General features: G+C 46.3%; 2 protein-coding genes across 5 annotated transcripts in view; one reads left to right on the forward strand and one right to left on the reverse strand.

Annotated features, from left to right (window-relative positions):
* Nucleotides 1–2,082, forward strand: part of Angpt2 (angiopoietin 2) — a 52,575-nt gene extending 50,493 nt beyond the window's left edge. Inside the window, exon 9 of the mRNA XM_015504657.2 lies at nucleotides 804–2,082. Coding sequence (XP_015360143.1) covers nucleotides 804–964 — 161 coding nt within the window. The 3' untranslated portion in view covers nucleotides 965–2,082. The remainder of the gene's footprint in view (nucleotides 1–803) is intronic.
* Nucleotides 1–22,819, reverse strand: part of Mcph1 (microcephalin 1) — a 195,610-nt gene that overhangs the window by 108,360 nt on the left and 64,431 nt on the right. For 2 of the 4 annotated variants that reach the window (XM_015504640.2, XM_048792823.1), the window contains exons 10-11: nucleotides 21,257–21,419; nucleotides 3,703–3,780 (exon numbers count right to left, since the gene is read on the reverse strand). In XM_015504640.2, coding sequence (XP_015360126.2) covers nucleotides 3,703–3,780; nucleotides 21,257–21,419 — 241 coding nt within the window. Of the gene's footprint in view, nucleotides 1–3,678; nucleotides 3,781–21,256; nucleotides 21,420–22,819 lie in introns of all 4 variants that reach the window. The other 2 variants (XM_048792822.1, XM_048792824.1) reach the window with 2 other exon arrangements.

Here is a 22,819-nt window from a genome sequence, read left to right on the forward strand (position 1 = left end):
CAGGAAGTCAGTCAGGCACTAGGGAGATAAGTAGCACTCACATCCAATGTGTATACATTAAAGATATGTTTTGCATTAGAATTCTTTAAAGGAATAAAATGTTACAGATAAGTCAAAGGCCACCCCATGGATACCGCCCCCACCTTCCGCTGGGGGAGCCCCAAGCTGAGGTTCACTCGCTTCATCTATTTTACCAAGTGTGGCATTATCAAAAATAGTCATGTTATAGTTTTCTGTATTACAAAAATTAACAGACATGGTATCAAACCCAAATCTTTACACATGCAAACCAAGGTCCTTTCTTCTGGCCAGCCCTGGCCCTGGTTTGCCACTTGTGGGCCCTGCCCAGAGTGAAGGCAGGAGGGCATGCTCTGCTCGCTGTGCTCCGGCTCAGACAGCACCCACTCCCACCCTCCTTTTTAACCAGCTGCAACAAGTCCTTTCCTTGGGTGTTTCAGCCCCCATGCTGCTGGGAGGGATGCAGTCCTGGCCTGATGATGGCCATCTCAGGGTTCCTGAGGTTCCCAGGACCTCTACTTCCCAAAGTACCAGGTCTCGACCAAAGCAGGTGCCCGTGGACGAGGTGCCTTTCCACGTAGCCCAAGAGGAAAGGAGTGCGAAGGCGCGTGAGAACACTTAGCTGTCAGCACTGGGACCTGGGTGTGTGGCTGGGAGCACGCTCAGCACTGTGGTGTACTATGCCCGTGAAGATGCCCAGGCCTGCTGGAAGGCCTGGGCGTGACCGCCAGTGCACGGAGCTGGCATCCCTGGGTCCTAATTCCTTCTGCGCTTTGCCTCCACAGGCTGGTGGTTTGATGCATGTGGCCCTTCCAACCTGAACGGAATGTACTATCCACAGAAGCAGAACACAAATAAATTCAATGGTATTAAGTGGTACTACTGGAAGGGGTCAGGCTACTCGCTTAAGGCCACCACCATGATGATTCGACCGGCGGATTTCTAAATGCCGTAGGCATACCCCAGAAAGACTGTGCTGGATTCTTCCCACAGCTAATCCCAAAGCACTGAAAGACACTGCTGCACTCCATCCCTCACCTGAGACAGCGCTGGGTGCCCACGGACCCATGCTCCAGACGACAACCTCAACATCATCGCTGACCTGCACCACTTAACGAGCCAAAGCAAAACCCAAACTAGCAAGGACCTGGCCCTGTGGTCTGGTGGACACCTATGCGAAGATGAATTCACGGCTGAGAGAGTGACAATTCACAGACTCTGCTGTCACAACCAAGAATGTCATGCTCGAGTTCATCAGTAAATAACTGGAAAACAGAACACTTGTGCTATATAGTAGAGATAATCTTGGAACGGATCCTCTAAGCACTGTTTATGGGTTGTGTAAATATCCACGTGTCCTGAATTCAGCAACACTATCACAATTACAAGGAAGACAAACTTCTCTAAGCCATAAAAATACACTATATATTCAGGGATTTTCTCATTAGTGGTTATTAGCAGTTTAATATTTGGAAATAACAGTGCATTTTTACTCCTCTTAGCTACTTTAAATTTTCATTACCCAAAACAGCGTATTTACTTATCTGTTGACAGCTTAGTTTTAAGTTAATGCTCAAATACATATTTCAAATTGTATGCCATTTTAGTTTCTATGAAGATTGTACTATTTTTTTTCCAGTATGGCTGTTAAATATGAAGGTATTTTAGTAATTAAATATAACTTATTAGGTGAGATGATTATGTTTAACTTTTATAATAATATTTACAATTTTGTAATTTGGTTACAAAATACCTGTGCCTTATTACAAGGAAAAGTTTGATTTTCAATGAAGAAAATTATGCACTTTACTATCTTCTCAGACTATAGGATTTTCTCAGTATTCTAATACAGACATGTACTTTCTCTTCTAGTAAGCTCTATTTTAGAAAACTGAGCTAAATTTAATTTGTGGTTTAGAAAAACATTCCATTTAAGACATTGACAAAGTTATAGACTCACCTCTGATTCTATTTAAGAAAAAATATTTGCATTAGTGTTCATCAGCAAACTGAAAAAAAAAGTGTTCTAGAATGCAAAAATAAAATCTGATGTTCATGAAATAAGCAAACGTTTATAGAGCATTTTATGAACACAACTTATGCTCACAACTGCAAAACTTTAGGTCCCACTGTTTCAGTTCCTTTTAAAGGTTTTGTAGTAGAATTAATGCAATGAACATCTGAGGAATAAATGTAGGAGCAATTTCTCAGATGTTTACTTTCGAGTCCATGTTGTGAAGTTTGGATTCACCCGCGGCCAGCGTTCCCCGAGTTTGTCTCCACCTCCTACTGTTCCACCACTGCCTGTTTCTTTATTCAGTCTTTCTTCCTTTTCACTCCTAAGTTCCTCCAGACTTAGCCTGGGGGCCCTCACATTTCACTATGCCTTCTGAGTTAAGCTGTGGGCACTGCTCTCCCTTCTGCCATGTCTCACTTTCCCAACAATGTAGGGGGTGAAGAACGCTCCTGAGAACTATTTCCACAACTGCATTTAAGAAGGCTTTAAAAATTCAACAGGCGTATCACGGCTTTGTATCAAGTTAAAAAAAATGTGATGATAAGAAAATTTCACAACTTCACAATACAGTAAGCTTCTGGTGTTTCCATGACTACAATGATGGATATGGACTTGGGGAAATGGTAACAGGAAAAACCCGCAGCAACATGATTAATTTGTATCAATTTCTCAGGCAGCAGGAAAAATGGATTTCCAAAACAGACCTCACAATGTTACTCAGAGCTCTATTCTCTTATGACAGAAATGAGAAGAATCTGTTTGCACTTTACACTTCAATTCCTAATAGTATTCAAACAAACAGTCTTGCTAGGAGGAATTTTTTTCTCTCCTTAAGAAAACATTGACAAAGTTGAAAGGAAATCAAAACAGTAATCTTAAAAATGAAAACAAAAAAAAAAAAATGAAAACAAAAACAATTTAACAACCCAGATAACGGCAATGGCTGGAGAGCAGAGTTCAGTTTCTTGCTATATTACAGTCAGAGGGCCGGTCAGCAAATACACAACAAATGGCAGATACAACCATCACTTATCTTCCAGATATTAATCTTTTGAAATAATAAACTGCCACAAACCAGTCAACATTCTTGAAAATAAAAGCCAACTTCTGTATAATCCTGCTTCCAAACAAGCCATAATTAACCCACTTCACTATTATTATTATTATTTTTTTAAATTAGAACTTGGAAATTTTCCATTAACTGTTTGAAATATTTAAAAGTCAGTATAGTTGAAGTGAATTTAGGAAAATCAAAATATAAAGACCACATAATGATAGCAAGCCACAATTTTCATACCTATCAGTTTTGTCTCTGATAACAGTAAAAATGATTACTTTTTAAAACAGCAATATATAAGGCTACACCATCAAGAATCCAGTTTGCTTATTTTCCTCAATTGTGTTCCTGAGGTTCCCAGGGCCCCTACTTTAAATTCATATTTAAATTTAAATTCATATTTAAATTTCTGGAGACACCACATCTCTCAGTACTCTTTCAGGGAGTACTTTCATATCCTCACACGTGACCTCCTGAATAGACAACAGGTGTGAAGTTCTGCGGCTACGTCTTTCTCATTTGAGCAAGACTGCTCTGGACTTAGTCAGCTGAGCTCACGCTTATAGCAATATTAGATTGCATTTACCATCCAAAACATTATCTGACTCACGGGAGCGGCAGGGAAGTGGTTAAAAAGCTCAAAGGGCTCCTCGGAAATCCAGTGACCCATCTCCAAAGACAACAGGACCTGTGAAGGACACAACAAGCAGAACATTGATTACACATTCATCAGGCTCTTCGTGGGCAACAGCCACTCTGATGACAGTAAAAACAGACACAGCACCACAGCGAGGACACAGATCTGAAATGCATGTGTCTCCAACACCCATGTGTACTCAGATGTGTTAAGGATATTAACACTTGGTCAAGAAAAAACTCAGAGTGACTAGAAATTGAGTCATTATCTTAGTGAGCCAAAGAATTAAACAAGGCCCTGGGTTTCAGTCTCTGTGTCACAGAAATAAAAAATACGTAAGTAAATGAGATTTAAAAATTGGGAGAAGATACAACACAAGCCAAATTTAAAAAATGATCCTTTAGGATTAGGACTTGCTGCTAGCATTAGCTGATGTGTTCAGGAGAAGGTGTCAGGAAGTAACCCTTCCTAGAGTGCAGAAGACTAAGCGTCTCATCAGTAAGATTCATGTTCATCACCACAATTCCATCAATACTATTATTGGAATCCACACATTTTTAAATGATTAAAACAACATTTTCATTTTCAACTCAACAATGTTTCATATTCTGCAGGCATCAGTATTCTATCACCAAACCCCTGAAATCTATGGGTTTCTACACACCAGTAGAATTTTACAGCTAAGAGACTCATGCTCGTCTTTGCATGCATTGTTCTTACATTCAGCAAGTCCATCCTTCCACCCAAAGTCTAAGCTCCTTTTGATGAATGACCAGGATATGAGACCTGTCTCCTTCTTTTTGATAATTTCTAAGGCTCAGTACCACCTACAGGAGATGTCTTTCCTCCTTCACATACTAAAGCTAATACGTATTCAATGTGAGATAGCAACGTATTTTTTTCTAAGAAAGTGGGCATCGCTGTGGAACAAATGACAAGAACAGGATTCGGAAGCTGAATGCAATCCTCAGCACCTGCCAGTTCTGACTTTAAACAGCTGCACCATCTATTCATCTGTGAATAATTTAGTGAGACCACAAATAAAAACCCAAGCCAGGTCCCGGGACCACAGCCCCCAAACTAGAGAGTCCACACTCTGGTAAGGAGCCTGATGTAAACCATCCATGTTGGTTTTCCCACTCAGTGTCACGGAACCTTCATAATTAAATTTCTGGAGACTACCACATCTCTTAGTACCTCTTTCAGGGAGTACTTTTATATTCTCACATGTGACCTCCTGAATAGACAACGGGTGTTAAGCTCTCATTTGAGCAAGACAGCTCTGGACTTAGTCAGCTGAGCTCATGCTTACAATAATCCCAGATGGCTCCCAAACACCCTCGATGCAGGAGAGTCAAGACAAGCGGGACTGACATTTCAAGCTGCATCTTACGTAATGTGTAAAAGGTCATTAGGCACAGAGAATGACAGGGAAAGGAGACAGGCGCTATTTACTAATTTTTGGCTAGAAGTAGATGGTGCTTTGGAAAAATGCGAGGGAATGGGGTTGGTTGGGTCCCCAGGGTGAGTTGTGAGAGCATACTGTTTCCACCCCAGCGCAGGAGTGGCACTGAGGAATGGCAAAAGCAGCCCAGGGCACCAGGGCCAGAAGCCCAGCCCTGAGAGGCAGGAAAAGGAGCTCTGGGGATGCTGGGCCCAAGACAACGAATGGGACCGGAGTATAATGTGGGAAAATCTGTCTCCAGCGGAGATGGAAAACAGCACGCTGTACTCTCAGGGACCCTGCTCAGTGTAACTGCTAGTCCTCAACTAGAACCTTGTACGCAGGAGTACTCTGTCATTTAAATCTCTTTCCATTTTCCCCTAGTTTACGTGGCTTAAACAACCTTAAAAACAATGACAACAACAACAACAACAAAAAAAAACAGTTCAATGAAAGAAAGTATAGAGAACTGATAACTCCACACTGAAATCATGTTCTCATCTGGCTGTTTATGGGTGTTTTAAAACAGTTAAGTATTTATCTTCCTTTTATCAGCCCATGTATGTTATCATTTAGAGATACACAAGCAATTTGTGTGGATCTCTACAAACTCATATAATTAGTCCAGGAAATAAAACGAAGAAGTTTCAACATCAGGCTCCTTTCAGACAGGAGGCCCTGGGAAACAACGTGCTGGTGAGAGAAGCCAGGGAATGAGCAGTCTTAAAAACGCGTGTGCCCTGAAGTTCAAATATAAACCACATTGAAATGTCAACTGAATTTAAACAAACTTGGAGTATATTCATGTTTCCTGAATTTATCCCTTTCCAAATGTTAAGAAAATAAAACCATAAGGCAGCTATTAGAATTCTGGTAGGCAAATTGATAAATTTAATTTATATAGGCATCTCAAGAATTAATATCACAAAGACAGAAGATGCTAAGTTGATTGCTCTAAAATCATCATGTAAGAAATGCAATGTAAACCTCGAGCTCTGGACTCTCATTAGCCAAACGTATCTACCTTAGTAGAGTATCCAAAATAGAAAACTCGACTTGTAAGACCACAGTTGGGCAGCACGTGAACTCAAAAACAAAAGGCTGACCCAACACATTTCCCATAACATATCTGAGAAAACAAAAATAACTGAGAAGCTAAATAAAGTGAGGAATGAGGCTGCGTGAACACAAAGGACCGAGTCCCGCGTTTATTATAGCCTTAAATGGCTGGGGAGTGAGGTGGGTATTTCAGCACCCACAGCGAGATTCAGCATCCTGTTGTAACACATTAGGTCATGACAAGGGTGTTTCTTTTTTGAAAAGAATATTGAATATACGATATTGACTTAATCTCAAACATTTGATGGCAGCTCTGTAGTGACTTAAGAACAAGATACTATGTGTCATTCAACAGTTACTTTAAAAAGACTACAGATACAAGGGAATAAGAATTTCTTGCAGGAATAAGAAAACTCAAGGGACAAGGGAATTTTTGATATTTTAAAATTATCATTGTTAAACCTCACGTTTTGCTGATGAATTTAGATAAGAACTATTTTCTTGCTTTATTCTCAGATGAGCAGCTAGTAGTAGACGTCACTTTCCCTGACGTCGGGCTGGCTATGCAGTTACTTCTACAGAATACCAACAGTCTTTCTTGTTCTGCACACATTGGTCACTCCGTGTGGACAGGGGTGGAGGTTGGCTGCAGCGCTCTCAGGCTAGAAAGAGGGACAGTTATCAATGCACGTGAAGAGCAGCATGGCGGACACGGTGGACCAGGAAGAAGGCGGAGTGGCTCCAGTCAGGATGGCAAAGCAGAAGTACCATTTTGTTTCACCTGCTCCCAGTACTCAACCGAAACGGTGGAATTAAAAGGATGGGCAGAGTCCACAGAAGACGGGATGGAACGATATTTTGGAAGCTGTAGAGCAGATGGGTGAACAGGGGCTGATGAGAAGGCCTGAGCGCAGGTCCGGAGAGGGAAGGAGCCAGGAAACACCCAATCTCCATCTGCTAACTTCCACAGTCTGAGAACTGTTGTTCCTAGACTCTACAGAAATCGGGGCACAGAACAGGTAAAAGGGGCGACTTCTCACCCCCTGCCCCACTCTCCTCTGGAACAAGGCAACCCCCAAATGTATGAGCTTCCTGAGGGCTGCGGTGGGAAGCCCAGGGGAACATGCTGTGGTCCAGCCTCGCTCTGGCCACGTCAGGAACGACACCTCAGCAGGAGCACAGCCTTTCTGGGGAGACTTCTAGCTCAGACACAAAGGCACACATGCTAATGTTCGGACTCCCCCGCCCAACACCTCCACCCACATCAGAGGACCTGGGCTCCACTCCGGCCGTGTCCATCTGCTTCTCAGTGGCCTCTGTATTAAATGTGATTTGATGCCCGTCTGAGAGTAGCCCCAGAAAGGAGAAGAGACCAAGCCACACAAAGGGAATCCCTGGGCTCATGGCCATGGGAAGGCCAGACGACGTCTGCTGGAGAGGCTGGAGGGCAGCGCCGTGGGAGGGCAGCGCCACCAGGCATTCACCGTGGGGTCGGGCGGCATCGAAAGGCTCTGGGATGTGCTGAGAGGCTCGAAGGGAGATTGTCACTCAGGTGCTTTACAGTGAATTAGTAACAGAGACAAAGAAAATGAGGCAATCAAAATAACTGTCAGTTATTAACTCGGAAAACAAAAACATGACCAGAAATGCAGGACAGCCACAGCACGTTAATGGCTCCATCCCCCCACGGAACCCACATGGGGGTGTGCTACACATACAGGTTAAGTGTCAAGCAAAAAACCATGACCATGCTGGGTAACCGGCAGGGAAGTGTGGACAGTAGGGAAAGACAGCTCTCTGTTATCCAGGAGCAGAGAGAGAAGGCCGAGGCTGCAGGGGAGGAGCAGTCTGTGTGTGTGTGTGTGTGTGTGTGTGTGTGTTGGGGGGGCGGTTCTCAGGTTGACGACTACACTGATGATTCACCACCTCGGGTAGGAGAAACTCAGCTGTAACATGAAACCAGTTTAACTCACCTGAGGGCTTTACTGGTCACCCTGAAAATCAACGTTGTTAACGTTGACGTCTGATAAGCAAAATTCCTGTCACTCTCACATTAAGTTTATGATCCATCTCTGGGTCTGGCCCAGTCTCCAGGCCACCGTGTGCCCGACTGTTCAATTCATTGGCAACTATGAAGAATACTTGTGGGAACACAACTGGTCAGGGACAAGGGGGGACCACAGTCCACAAGGTTTCTGCATATGGCAGGCTTCAAGTTGCCTAAGATACAGCCTAAAGAATGAAAATCAAATATGACAGCTAGAAATTTGTCCCAGATTTAACCCAAGGGATTCTAGTTAACTTCACACGGTCCAACAGTCCGCTTTATTCTCCATTTTGTCACATATCTGTCTCCGTTAACATGACAAGGGCTGAGGCACCATTGCCACCGTCTGCCTGTCTGTCCTTCCCCCACCCACGGTGGTAAAGGTATAACAACATGCTGCATTTACAGATTTCTTCTCTATTATGATAGTAACAGAAGTAATTTATTAATATTTTATTGTTTAAGCTCAAAATATAAAAATCCAATTATAAATATTTTCCTCACCAGATTTTATAGATTGTCTCACTTATTACAATGATTTTTCTCAAACAACACAACTTAAAAGAATTTGCTAGTATGTACAGTTTTGTTTTTCTGGGGAAAGGATAGTAAGCTTTTGATTCTTCCCCAACTGGACAGTATAATGCACTGCTTAAACCCACAGCATCCAGGCAACTGGGTGTAAACCAGTCTCCACTATGTCACAGCTTTGTGACAAAGGGCAAGTTTGTTAACCTGCCACACAAATACATTATCCCTCATTATAAAAGCAATCATGTAGTTAAGGAAACAGTGTGGCAATGAAGTTATTTTTAGTTGGCAATGAACTTCAGGGGAAAAACTTAAGAGATGCAAATGGTATACTTTTTCATAACAAAATAAGTGGGTACTTTGGAGCCAGAAAACAGAAGAGCTCTAGTGTTCCAAAGAACCAGCTTAAAATGGCAAAGGTTCAAGGCAATACTGTTTGTTCCAAAATAAGCCATTCCTCTGCATTTCCAACCCATCTCATCATAACGTCAAGAAATGCTTCCTGCGATTCCATGAACTTCATTTAAAAACATAAGTGTGCTTGGTAGATGTGACGCTTGCCTTAGTGGAGCAAGTTTTCATATAACTTTGCTTCATTTAAGTGACATTTTCAAACATACAAGTAATAGTGCTAAAGGGCACAAGCCAGTGGCACTTAGCACATTCACAAGGTTGTGCAGCTGCCAGCTCTTTCTAGCTTCAAAGCGTTTTCATCAAGCTGGGAAAGCACGGTGCACCCGTCAACTCATGGCGGCCTCCCACTCTCCCCTCTGCCCTGTCCCCTGGTAACTACTCCCATCCCAGAGATGCCATCTGAAAGGAATCCCACCATGTACCTTGGCAAGGTACAGCCAAGTTATGATCTTAATATCGGTGACAGGTGTCAAAAATGTGTGTTGAATGCTAATAGCATTTAGCACTTAGTGCTCACTGGGCCCTTTGGTTGGCTGATCTTCCCACCCTCTTACAGGTAAGGAAACTGAGGCCGGGGGTTTAACTGTCTTATTCAAGGCTAAACAGCTAAGAAATGGCAGGGCAGGCATGAAAACCCACCCCTTACCATCAGTCTTTGAGAACACACAGGCGGAGTAATTCAGAATGACTACGGAAGACGAAACTGTGCTCTCGACTTAGGTCTGTGGAAGCAGATAGAAGAAGAATATGGGCTACAGACTATGGAAGATCTGAGTTCAAATTCCAAACACATCATTTCCTAAGCATCAAGTGACCAAGAGGCATTTGCTCTAAGCGCTCAGGCCACAATTCCACGAAACCAATGACAGAGCAGCTCTACGTCTGACAACTTTTCCAAGTGCCCCAGGAAGCAGCTCCATGTCTACACACAAACACCAGCTCTGGTCCCATGGCTCCTTCTTGGGCAGTGTGTGGTCCCAGGACCAGGTGTTCACATACCACCTGGGAGCCTGCAGCTCTGGACCACATCTCCCAAATCGGACTCTGTTTTCAGAAGCATCCCTGGATGACTCGTGTTATAGTCTTAAAAAAGTGGCAAGAAACTAAACACATCTATTTAACTTAAGCAATAGAGAACTGAAGTAGTTCAGAGCTCTTTCCCGTTTTCAAAACATACGAATTGATAGAGCTGGTGAGGGAATAGCCAGCCACTCGCTGACATGTGTGTGAAAAGTATCACCAAGAAGTCCAGCTCTGAGCCAGCTGTGGCGGCGCACGCTTGTAATCCCAGTGCCTCGGGAGGCTGAGGCAGGAGAATTGCAAGTTTAATGTAGTGAGGCACAAAGCAACTTAGCAAGACCCTGTCTCAAAAAAATAAAAAGGGCTGGGGACATGGCTCGGTGGTTAAGCACCCCTGGGTTCAATCCTTGGTACCAAAAAGAAAAAATAAAATAAAATAAAGTCCAGCTCTGTTCATCCAGATATTTCAGTAGATTAATTCTGCTTGTATTTTGCCCCATCCTTTCTGGTTTTCAAAAATGAAAATGGATTATTCCCAGATTCTAAGACTTAACTGCTGGGTCAGAGCTGCTTTTTAAATCCCTCTAAGCAACGACCACAGTGACCCAGCATTTCACCACTGTACTTACACGCGGAGTCCAAACAGCTTTATAAATAACACAAGCACGTACTTGTCTTATCAAAATGAAAACAAAGAAATAAGTATAACAAATTCCAATGTAACTAAAATAAATAGCAGAAGCACCACTTCACTGAATGAAAATAAGGCAGAAATGATTCTCACCACACCGGCCCAGCCAGCACCTTGGCAACCACAAGGATTGCTCGTCTGTCCTTTCCCTGACTCTGAATCAGAGTGCACAGCAGGCTATTCTGCCCTAATGGCTTTTAACAAGAAACATACTAACTACATGGTATGTTTGTAATTTGGAATGATGTAGAATGCATATTCATTAGAGGCAAGAAGAAATTCTGAGATTTAGAACATAAATAAACCACTCACCTACTCATTTATTCACTTAAAACTTAAGTACCGAGTCTCAAGTCCAGTCCCAGGTTCTGGGCCATGTAAGTAAAGACTGCCCTCACAGGGCTTGAATTACTAAATGACCCGTGTCTGCTGAAGAGGCTCAGCTTTGATCTCTGGAACACTCTCTCTCATGTGCAAGCAGATACGGCTGCCTCTAAGTTACACTCTCAAATCACTGTGTAAAATTTAATTAAAATAAAAGTCCTTCCACAATAAAGTGTACTTAGCATATTAGATATATTTTGAAAGAAAAATCCTGTTAGTAAAATAAGGTATTTGTGTATTTTTTCGGTGGTTGTTGTTAAAATACCTGTTGCCAGGGTGTAACGTGGTGTCCTTGCCCCCTCCTCCCCAGACTCCCCGGTGCACACAGCCAGGGCTCAGTCCTCCCCTGGCGCCTCTGCTCACTCTACACTCCCTGCTACCAGGGCTGCAAACATCGCCACACACCAACAGTCCCCAAATGCACCTCTACAGTCCTAACGGTTCTCCTACATATGCATTTAGTCTGACGTGTGTAACCCAACTTGAGTGTCTAATGGGAACTCCAACTCAATGTGCCTGAGCCACAAGTCCTATTGTATCAAACTCTGCCCACACCCCTCCCCTGGCAGCACCACTTAGGTCAAGGGCTCCACACGCTCCCCTCAGTTGTTCATAGAACAGAGGTGGAAGCCGCCTTGCCTCCCCCACTCCCACCTGCCGCGCACTATCAAATCCTGCTGGATCTTCCTAAAAGCATGCAGACATGTTCTCTCCTCCCCACACACCGTCCTCTGCTGCCGTCGGCACAGTGAGGCTGTTTCTCACCTGGACCATCCCGGCTGCTTGCTCTGCCTCTGCACTGTGCAGGCACCAGAATGGCCCCCACCCTCCTGCCCCATGCCTGGTCCATGGTGGCCTCTCCAAAAGGTGTCCACATTCAGAGGCCTTGGGTCCTTCTCTTCCTTGCAGAGTTGCAGCCTCAGTACTTGCTTTTCTGTGCCAGGTATATTAGGTAGGTTTTTTTTGTTTTGTTTTGTTTTTTAAAGTGCCTTGGCTACATTAAAGAAAAAAGTACTACTGTAAGTCTTGGAAAATGATGGAAGTTCCTTCCTAATAAAGTCTGTGGCTGTTGTTCATGTGACTGAAATCTTCTGTCCAAAAAGTAAGGCCAGCTCCTTGGCATTCCGCACCACAGATCCTGGGCAGTGGTCAGTCTTCCTCCATCTTTCCACCGTTCTCCTGGGGGCAATACCAACCCTCAACTTCCCTGGAAGATCACGTGTCTATCTGTCCTCAATCATGAGGTCACGGGGGTGGAAAGCACGCTGGGCCTTGCCAGGAGGAACAGAGGGAGCTCAGGGGAGAGCCGAGCACTCCAGAAAGAACCGCCCGCTCACAGGTCGGTGCCTGCTCTACTGCAGAGCAAGTGCTCCTGCACTGCTCAGGGACACCCAGAGGAGATGGGCTCCACAGGGGGGGTCCACAATTCAATCATGGCAATCTACAAATTAGGGGGCTCTGAGCTAACTACTCATGCTCACCAACTAAGGACAATGCCTTCACCAAGACTGTAAAAAGTTAGACAGCAACTTCTGCCTAGTGTCCCCATCCCTGCACACAACACTGACACCCTTGCAAGGTCCTTCCCCACTGCAAAGGTATTCTGTAAGGACCCAAAGGGGCAGAGGTTGCTCAACTGCTCTGCATCATGTGACTCCTTTATCAAGACATGAACCAAGCCAGGGGAAAGAACTCTGGAATCCACCCCATGAAAGCTCCCAGCATAAGCCTCAGACCCCGGCCGGCTGGGGTGGCCAGGGCTGCCACACGTCTGCTGGAGAAGACCTCATGAAACAGCAGCGAAACTCTGTCTGCGAAGGTGACGCGCCAAGAACCCGCAATCAGAAGTGCTTCTTAGAATGTGTAAGAAGTTGCCGGGCACGATGGTGCCCGCCTGTTATCCCAGAAGCCGGGGAGGCTTAGGCAGGAAGATCACAAGTTCAAGGCCAGCCTCAGCAACTTAGCAAGGCCCTGTCTCAAAATACAAAAATAAGAAGGGCTAGGAAGAGGCTCTGTGGGTTAAGTATCCCCTGGGTTCGACGCCTTGTACAAAAAAAAAAAAAAAAAGAGAAAAAAGTAGTTAATCAGCAATTTAAGGATAAAAAGTGAAAGGCCTTGAGATGACTCCTCCTGAGGAGCCGTGGAGTTCATGTCTGCACCAGCTGAGCAGAACACGGACTGGGCCAGCTCTGCAAGGCTGCACCTTTAGCAGAATGACAGGGTGCCTCACTGTGACGAGAGGCAGGGCCGCAGACACGTCGCAGTTCACTCTGATCACGTTTGATCCTATGCTCCTCGCCCACAAGCCATGTCCCTTCATGCTTACTGAATCCCCTCGTGACATGGCCCAAACTGAATCACACTGTGTGGAGACAACTGATCCCCTATAGTGTCCGTTTGATTTATGAGACACCTGGCGATCTATTGACAGCCAACCTGTTTAAGAGTTCTGCAGGGCACTAATTTAGCTTATAACCATGTAGTTGCACTTAGGATGGATTTATCTGTACTTGCAGGGTGTCCAGATCAGCATGGGCCCTGAATGTAGGCTTGGCCATGTGCTGTCAACCCACTTGGACTGGGAAGCAGGACGTCTTGGCCACGGGACGCTCCCTTTGCCTTTCAGGGACCAGTGGGGAGCCAAGGCAGAGAACTGCAGGCCAGTCCTCAGAGCGTGGGAAACAGCATCCGAGAGAGGGACCCAGCTCTACACTCCTGCAGAGCCAACGCGACTGGACCTGAGGGGCACCCTGGCTGCCCCAGCCCCTTCACTTCCTGTCTCCCACCAAGAGGAATCAGTGCAACTCCCGACTCGGTTTTCTGTTTCTATGCCTCTGCCAGGCCAGTCGGTCACGAAGCAGGAACAGCACGAGTTGTCTTTCCTGAGAACCAAGTTACACTGAGGAACAAAGTGCGACGAACAAGAAATCACTCACAAAGCCCTTAAAAAAGATTAAAATTCAACCTGAATTTTGTTATAAAATGACAGCTTCTTACATGACTCGCTCACCATGGACCACCATCAGATTTTGAAGAATGGGTACAACGCTCTCTACAGAAATTTCCAGAGAACACTACACAAGCCCTGAAATAAAAACATTCTCAGTAGTGTTTTTCTTGGAGGCACATTTCTGATACTGGCCAAAGAGAATATTTTAAGAATCCCCAACTGCACTGGAGACAGGGTGAGAAGAAAGAGGATCACAAGGGGAGAGGGGAAAGGGGGGAGAGAGGACGGGGGGAGAGGGGAGATTTCTTCTACGACGGAGTGAACGAGATCCGCTGAGTATATAATAGGAACACTTGGAGGCACGACCCTGAAGGAAACTGCACCCTGTGAAGCTCATATCTCGAGTTACACACATTACAAATGAGCATCCAATTGGGCATTAAGCTCTAGAAATCATGTGGAGTGGCTTTCTTGATGGTGACAGCAACTGTCTTCTTTCAAAGAAACGTATTATGGGGCTGGGGATGTGGCTCAAGAGGTATCGCGCTCGCCTGGCATGCGTGCAGCCTGGGTTCGATCCTTAGCACCACATACAAAGATATTGTGTCCGCCGAAAAACTAAAAAAAATAAATATTAAAAATTCTATGTCTCTCTCTCTCTCTCTTAAAAAAAAAAAAAAAAGAAACGTATTATGCCAATACTATCAATTTCTTAAAAAAAAAAAAAATCTGAGGCAGGCCGTGCAAGAGGTAGGGGTGATATGAACCCCACTCAAGACTGAGGTCAACCCAAAGGGACGCGGCTTCTGAAGGGTGTGACTCACGGGAGCCTGTCGGCACCAACACGCATACCATGCAGCCAGGGACACACCTGTCGGCATTCACAGCCGACACACAGGTGCACAGCATGGTTCTACCTGAAGCCGTGGTGCAACTGGTCCTTCTCGACTTTGCAGGCACTGGTACTGCTCACCTGCGATGCCTAGTGGAGGGGGGAACGCCCACAGTTGTTTACAGAAGGAGGTGAAGGCCCCAGACCACATTCTCAGGATCCTAAGAGGTGACCTGAGCGACAGCCCTTGATGGTTTCAGAGAAGTTGAAAGGAATGTCCGTTAGGGCGGCTTTGAGGTGAGTGGTTCCAAACAATGCTGAGCTAGCTCCAGGTAAGGACACAGCCCTCTTCTTGGCCCCTAAGGGATGGCCCAGACACACAGCCCGCCATCCACCTTGCTACAGCCCCGTTGCGGGGTCCTCTTTGCCAAGTGTCTTCTGTTGCTGTAGATACCAGGGCTTTACTCTCTCGTGGGCTGCAGCAGTTATGGGCTTTGATGGACAGCCCAAGCACTGGCCATGGCTGTGCAGGTCCACAGCAGAACTTTCACTGTCCAGAACATTTTTTTAATTTTAAGAATCCTGCATTCTTTTTGTGTATAACAACTGTGGTGATGGCAGATGGCCACTGATTTTAGTAGCCTGTTTGGGGGAAATCAGCAAGCTATTTTTGCCAGAAGGTAACAGTGGCTGTGTTCTCAGTCCTCACCAGTCTGTCATGACACCATGCAGGTTCACCCTCAGGTGGCAGTCTACCAAATAGGTCAGCTCTGCCCCACAAAGAGCTATCAGCCTGAGAATCCCACCAAGTCCAGATCTGGCAAGCGCCAGCACCCAGCCGTTCAGCATGTGCGTTCCCGCTGCACCTGGGGACAAATGCGCATTGAGCGCCTGGCAGGAACCTGGCAGTGGCTGCAGGTGGCTCTTACCTGCAGTGTGCCGAGTGTTTCCACTGCTTCATGTCACCATCCTGGAAAGGTTAAAACAGCTGGGTCTTGAGTTACAGTTCTGAGGAGCTCCTGCTATTTCAGAACAACTCTGATGTAAACGCACCGCTGTCTGAACTCTGTAAATGACAGCAATAGTGGAACAGAAACACGCGGGAAGCTCTGTGGGGAGCCGACGTGCACGTCTACGAGTGTGTGGATGTGTGTTCTCAGTGTCACGTTTACACACAATTCCCGGTTCTCTGAACAGGGTCCTGGTGAGGCACGAGATAAAACTTGTGGCCTGCCAGGAGTCAAGTCTACGGAGGACCCTGCTTGTCAGTGGCTTAGTAAAGCAGAAGTGGGTTAATTCCAGGCGGCTGCCTTACTGCTCCTGAGGCCGCTGTGTCGCACACACTGGCAGTCTTTGGCGTACTAACCCCACGCTGCCACACATGCAGCTTGCTTGGGTTAGACACGCTCCCCAAGGGATGCTCTTGGGCCCCAGGGCCGCAGGACCATTTGGGGGCCAGGTTGGCTATCCTCCGAGAAGCCAGAGCACTGCCCTTCCCTGCAGCTGCACCCGGCCAGCCCTCTCATGGAAGGCCCCGTGGCCAAGGCAGCCGAGCCGTCCTGCGGGGGCTGCCTCCTCAGGCTTTCCTCGTCCTCGCTCCTGCCCTGTCTTCTGGCAGGCGGGAAGTCCCAGGTCAAGTGCTGGCAAGCTGGTCCCACCCAGGGGACCTCCCTGGGCTCTCCCCCAGCCTGCGCTTGGGAACTCCTCAGTGCTCCTTGGCCTGTCCACACGTCACCTCAGGCTCTGCCTCCGTGTTCAGGTGGCCTTCTGAACCTTTTGAGGGTTTATTCTTATACAATTCAAATAAACTAAAAACTATTAACCCCGAACTCCATGAACCATGGTCTATTGCTCTTATGGGATTAATGCACTAGTAACTGTGGGGGGCACAGAATAAGACCCACATTTGTGAATATACTACTTCCTGACAAGTGGTGGTGATGGGGAGGCATAGTGCTCCTGTCATCAAGGAGACTTGACCCTCCTGTGTCATCCCCTGGGGGAGGGGTGTGCGGCCTGCTGATGTGGGTGGGGGCTGGGTTCGACACACATGTGTAAGGCACCTAGATGGACTGTCACCAAACTCCACTTTGGTGAGACTAAGTAACTGCTGTGGGCTTTCCTTAGCCTCCTGGAGAGAACTCGGCTGGCCACAGTGAGTCAGGAGAGGAGCGCCATCAGCTCTCCTCAGTGTTATGCCCAGGAGCAGGGGAGAGGGTGAGCAGCCAGACGGGGTCTTTGTGCTCATGTGGCTACCATCTACAGGCAGACAGCCACCAGACAACCACGCAAACCATCACCTCAATCTCGACAAGTGTTACTGAAAATGCACCAAGTACAGCCTGACCAACTGCTCCCACCAGTTTCTGCTGATGAGAACCTTGGGCCTCTCCTCGGCTTCTGGAAAAGGGACAGCTGAAAGGAGATCAGCACATGCAGAGGGACGGCAGCTCACACGGGGCAATGCAGCTGGACACATACCAGGTGTGGGCAGCATTCTGCAGCAGCCTGGCGACTCGGGGTGATGGTGGGGAAGGAGGGCTTTCCCCCAGGGTCAGAAGGCCTTCTTAGACGGGCACACAGGACATCCTAGTAAACTTCTCAGTAAGCAGCTGGTCAGAGTGACCTGGGGACCGGAGGCCGTCTGTGCTGTGGCTATAAAGGTGAGCACCAGCACTAAATGCTACCTCAGTCATGACGTGGGGTTTTCACCACGAAGGGCATGTGGGAGGAGCTTCCACAACACTGATACAGCTGTGTCTCCTTGTGTAACTGAAGGTCCGCAGGGAGACAGAAGCCTTCCTGATCCTGATCCCTGCCCCGCCCCAGGAAGTCCCCCACCTGCTCTGCTCCTGAAGACACCTTCTGAGTTTGTGACTCCTGGTGAACTAGGCTGAGTGAGACCAGAGAGGGGAAAGACAAGGACGGGGGCTAAGGACAAGCCCAGGGCAGCCTGTCACTGGAAGTGGTGGGAGAGAGAAGTCCATAGGGAGACGAGGAGGAGCAGCCAAGTCTGCGTGGAGGGGTAGGATCAGCAAGGTGGCAACACCACGGCCCTGTGATGGGTACTTAAGAAATAACTGTCGTCGGCTTTCTAAAACACTGAATTTGAGCCAAAATCAACTTTTCTTTATAAAAGTAAACAAACTGCTGCTGAAACATCAAGTGATAAATCTGTCCAATAATGTGAAAATACGAAGTGGGTTAGAAGGAGTCAGACACACAAGCTCAGGTCCCTTTCCTGCTTGGAGGGTGCCACGTGCATCCTGTCCTGCACCGGTCCAGGGCTGGGGACAGACTGGACTGCTACACCGTGAGCTTAGCGAATATGCTTACTAGGAGAGGAAGCTGGACGTCACGGTCAGGAGCCTCGGTACAGGCATGAACCCTCTCCCCAAGCCATGGAGAAGGGCCCCAGAGGTGGAACACAGTGGGTCCCTATCACTCTTCCCCTTAGGAGGGGGCGCTTCTGTCCCTCTTCCTCCTCGCAGCACAAGCAGAGCCATCCTGTCACTTGGGAGGCAGGATGTTTAGCAATGTACCCCTCCCTGTCTGGATCTGGGGCAGATCTTTACAGGATCTCCCTGGGCACTGCACAACCCAGACCTGGAGGCCCAGGATCCTGTGGGGAGAAGGGCAGGCCCACAGGAAGCCACATTTGGGACTGCCCCTCCTCAGGGAGCAGTGGACCCTTCCACCCTCAGGATCTGATTCACATGGGTACCACACACTGAACAGGACTCCTTTCTGCAATTGGGCTAACTCCAACGAAATTCAGTATGACTGCATTCATGAAAAGAGCAGAAAAACAGGAGTACTGAGCTATGTTTTGCAAATGCTAAAAGCAAGGCTTGATCCCCATGAAAGTCAAGACCGAGTCCCTTCAAGGCAGTGGAGAAGAGTATACGCGAGCCTTCTAGAGCGTGGACAGGCTCTGCCCTGGTGTGGGGGGAGACCACGATGCTGGCTTTATCATCTGTCCAGCTCATGTATAGGCTTTATGAATCGTCTGTGATGCTGTGTAACTAAGAAACGGATGCAGTGGATAGAGGTCACCCTCTATCCTGCACAGCAGGAGAGCCACATGGGATCACTGCATGGAAGCCAGATCTGGGGACAAGGAGACAAGGACTTGTGACATTTGCCATGTAAGAGGAGGAGAAAGGGACACAGAAGGTAAAGAAATCCAGGCAAAGTTGTTTTTAAATTAAATTTAAGGTAGAAGGGATGATGTCAAGATTAAATGCCGACGGGAGGCATCCAGGCCAGAGGCAGTGGTTGAAGAGGCTACGTGATCTTTTCACGTAATGTATCTTATTGTACTCCTCATTTCTTTAATGATTAGTGGTACTGGGCATCTGTTCATGTACTTATCTGCCAACTGTGGATCTTTGGTGAGATATTGCTTAAAAAAATTTGTTTGGACTCTATTCTTGAATTTTGAGAGTTCTTTATATATTCTGGATGTAAGTTTTTTGTCAGATACTAGATTGGCAAATATTAGTACTATTGAAAGGCCTCTGCAGTTCCTTTCTAATGTTTCTCACAGAGTGAAATTTTCCTGTTTTGATGGAGTTTAATTATCAATGTTCGATTTTTTAAAATCAGCATTATACTGTTGTCAACATACAGGTCCTGCACACACATTAATGGGCTTACACTTTGTTATTTTGACTTGCATCCTGACGACTTGTTAAACTCAGTTCCTGGCTCTAAGACCTCTCAGCAGGTTTCCTGCAGTTGAGCACATGGACGCCGTGATGCCTATGAACACAGCTTTTTCTGTCTTTTCCTTCGTGTTACACGTGTGCTGCCATCATTCACTTCTCTGCTTCATGTTCTTCATTCCAGGCAGGAGTATAGCCCAAACATTAGTTTATTAAATAATGTGTTTGACAGCTGGGGGTGTAGGGCAGTGGCACGGTCCTTGCCAGTATGCCCGAGGCCCTGGGTTCTGTCCCCATTACTGCAAATAATACTGATAACGTCCTTGCCCACCTTGACCAGGTAACTCAGGCAGAGTCAGCACCATCTACATTTCCTCCCAGTTCTGTTTTCATGGACAATCAGTGGAAAGCACTGATCGGTGCCAGACCTGAGCAGAGACCTACAGATGTCCAGGGCCAACGGCCAATGCTAAATTCTCGTTTGCTTTCTCTGGACAGCTCAAAGTCTCAGAAGAATAGCCTGGGTACAGGATCCAGCTCAGACACGTATATTCATGAAAAATGAAGATGGCTTTCCTCTGAAGCATGAAGGACGGAGCTGAGTGATGAAGACACTTTCTAAATTGGAAGCAAATGGGGAATTCATGCACTGAAACTAGAATTAAGTTCTATCTCATAAAAACAAACAAAAAGCTGTGCTAATACTCAGGTAAGGTAATCCCTAGCTGCCACCAACGCAAACGGCACATTTTTCTAGAATTCCAACCTTTCGTACTTTGTGACTTTAAGCACTAAGCTCTTGGACCTCTTGTAAGAGAGTTTCAGGGCCAAGTTACAACAAAGGAAAACAACTAGGGCCATTCTTAAAAGCACATCTGTGGTTTGTGTGCACAGTATAATTCCACTGGCTTAATTGAGTAAAGTATTAATATAACATCCGTGGGGGCAGAGGAGGGTGGACAGCGGAACACACAAGTACCGAACCAGCAAAGGAATGTCCACAGTGACCTCAGGCTGAGGTCAAAGTAAAAACAGGAGGAAGAGCAGAACACTTCAATCTTTATGAGTTATGAAAATTATGATTTTTAAAAAGTAACCTTAATGCACCGAAATAAGGGCAAATAATGCCACAGATAGATGTGTGCAAGACAATCGTGTCCAATGGGATTGAATGAACATGTTCCATCCTAAGTAAGTCCATCTGTGAAAACAGTTGCTGGATTCTGTTGGCTTTCCAAACCGTCACTAGCACAGGTCACATTATTTCTTGGTCAAACAACAGAGCAAAGCTCGTTTGAGTGTAAGTGCTTGGCGTTCCCAGTGCAAGTGTGTTCAGGTCTCATCACCACTGAGGGGCTCCAGTGGCCCTGCCTCACGGCCTCCTCTGCACTGGCTGGACGGCGCCCTGGTCGGCTCCCGGGGCCATCGCTGTGCACCACCAAACCCATCCAACACCCATAAGAGCAGCAGCTCCAGCACAGGGCTTACCCACTCATAGGAGAGCACCCAGCAGCCACGCGCAATGCCCAGCAGTATGTTCAGGGTGCGCAGCGTCTTCCCGGCCAGCACGTGGGTGGTGGTCTCACAGACCTCTGGCGCAAAGGAAAAGCCTTTCAATTTATCCACCACCTGGATGATGATATTCTGCTTCCTGTCAAAGGAGGACACAAAATGAATGTCTGCTGCACATAAATCAAGGTGGTTACACTGAATAATCAGAAGATTAGGGAAGCTAAGCTCTTAAGCCAGTTTTGGATATTGTGTTCATGCCTTAATTTTTAAAAAAATTAGTGAAATGAGATTTAGAGAAATAAATCTTCAGATCTCAATTCCAATTCATCTGTTTTAATGGCCCTAAGGTCATATGCGCTTTCACAGGGTCACTGGGTGGATGAGGGACAGAGTCAGCATCAGAAACAACCTGACACCAGCCTAGAGCTCTCCCCTCCACACCAATTACCCACTTCTTGGGCATGTGTGATCCCATGTGGGCATGGTCAGCACCAAATGCTTATTTTGAAAATATAACTTTTTTGTTTTATTTTTTAGTTGTAGTTGGACACAATACATTTATTTGATTATTTATTCTTATGTGGTGCTGAGGATCGAACCAGGGCCTCGCATGTGCTAGGCGAGTGCTCTACTGCTGAGCCACAAACCCAACCAAAATATAACACTTTTTGAGTGCCAAACTCAGTTTTCCTCCTAAAGGAGGAAAAAAAACTTTTTATTAAGTCATCCTATCAAAGCTTAGAGCAAATTTGACAGAAAGCACCTTTCACAAAGTACTGTTCATCATCATCTCTTAATGCCTTACAAACTTTCTTTTTAAATGTTCTAACTTCCTGAGCAAATGACTCTCAGGTCTCTCCTATCTCACAATGACCTTCCCAACACCTTCAGTTCTAATGTGCCCTTCTCTCCCCCTCCCAGCACGGCTTAGGAATCCGTGGGGAAATGCCAGGACCTGAAATGCCACCCGAGCCCCACTCAGCAGGTTAAGAAGTGAGCGTCTGTCCTCTGCACAGGTGACTAGGGGGCAGAGGCAGTCTTCCATGCTGGCACAGCTTCCCCCACTGAGTGTGGCTCTTGATCTCAGCTGATCTCCATGCACTGTCCACCTCTGGTGATCAGGTGCTTCACCTGTGAGGCAAGGCTGTAACACCTTGGGCTCTGCAGGGCAGAGACGAGAGGGTCAGAACCCAGTCCAACACCATCTGCACCAGGGAAGATGTGCCTAAGAATGTAGTCAAAATTATTAAATATAGAAAAAAATAAAGACAAACAAGATAAAAGAAACTACCAGCAAAAATAAGTAAACCCCTCTAAAGTAATCTAAATAACTCATTTCTGAATATCTGATTTTCTCCATTGCCAGTCTGCCGGCTACCAGCAGAGGTGCAAATGACTAGAAGTAGCTTTAGACCTGGACAGCCCATGCAGTATCAGACTGCCCAGGTCTCCTTCTTAAGGCACACAAGCATTCTAGGATTAACAAAAAACAAAAAACAAACAAACAAACAAACAAAAAAAACAAGAATATGGCCTAAA

The sequence above is a fragment of the Marmota marmota genome, unplaced genomic scaffold (genome assembly GCF_001458135.2).
Source record: "Marmota marmota marmota unplaced genomic scaffold, marMar, whole genome shotgun sequence".
Lineage (NCBI taxonomy): Eukaryota > Metazoa > Chordata > Mammalia > Rodentia > Sciuridae > Marmota > Marmota marmota.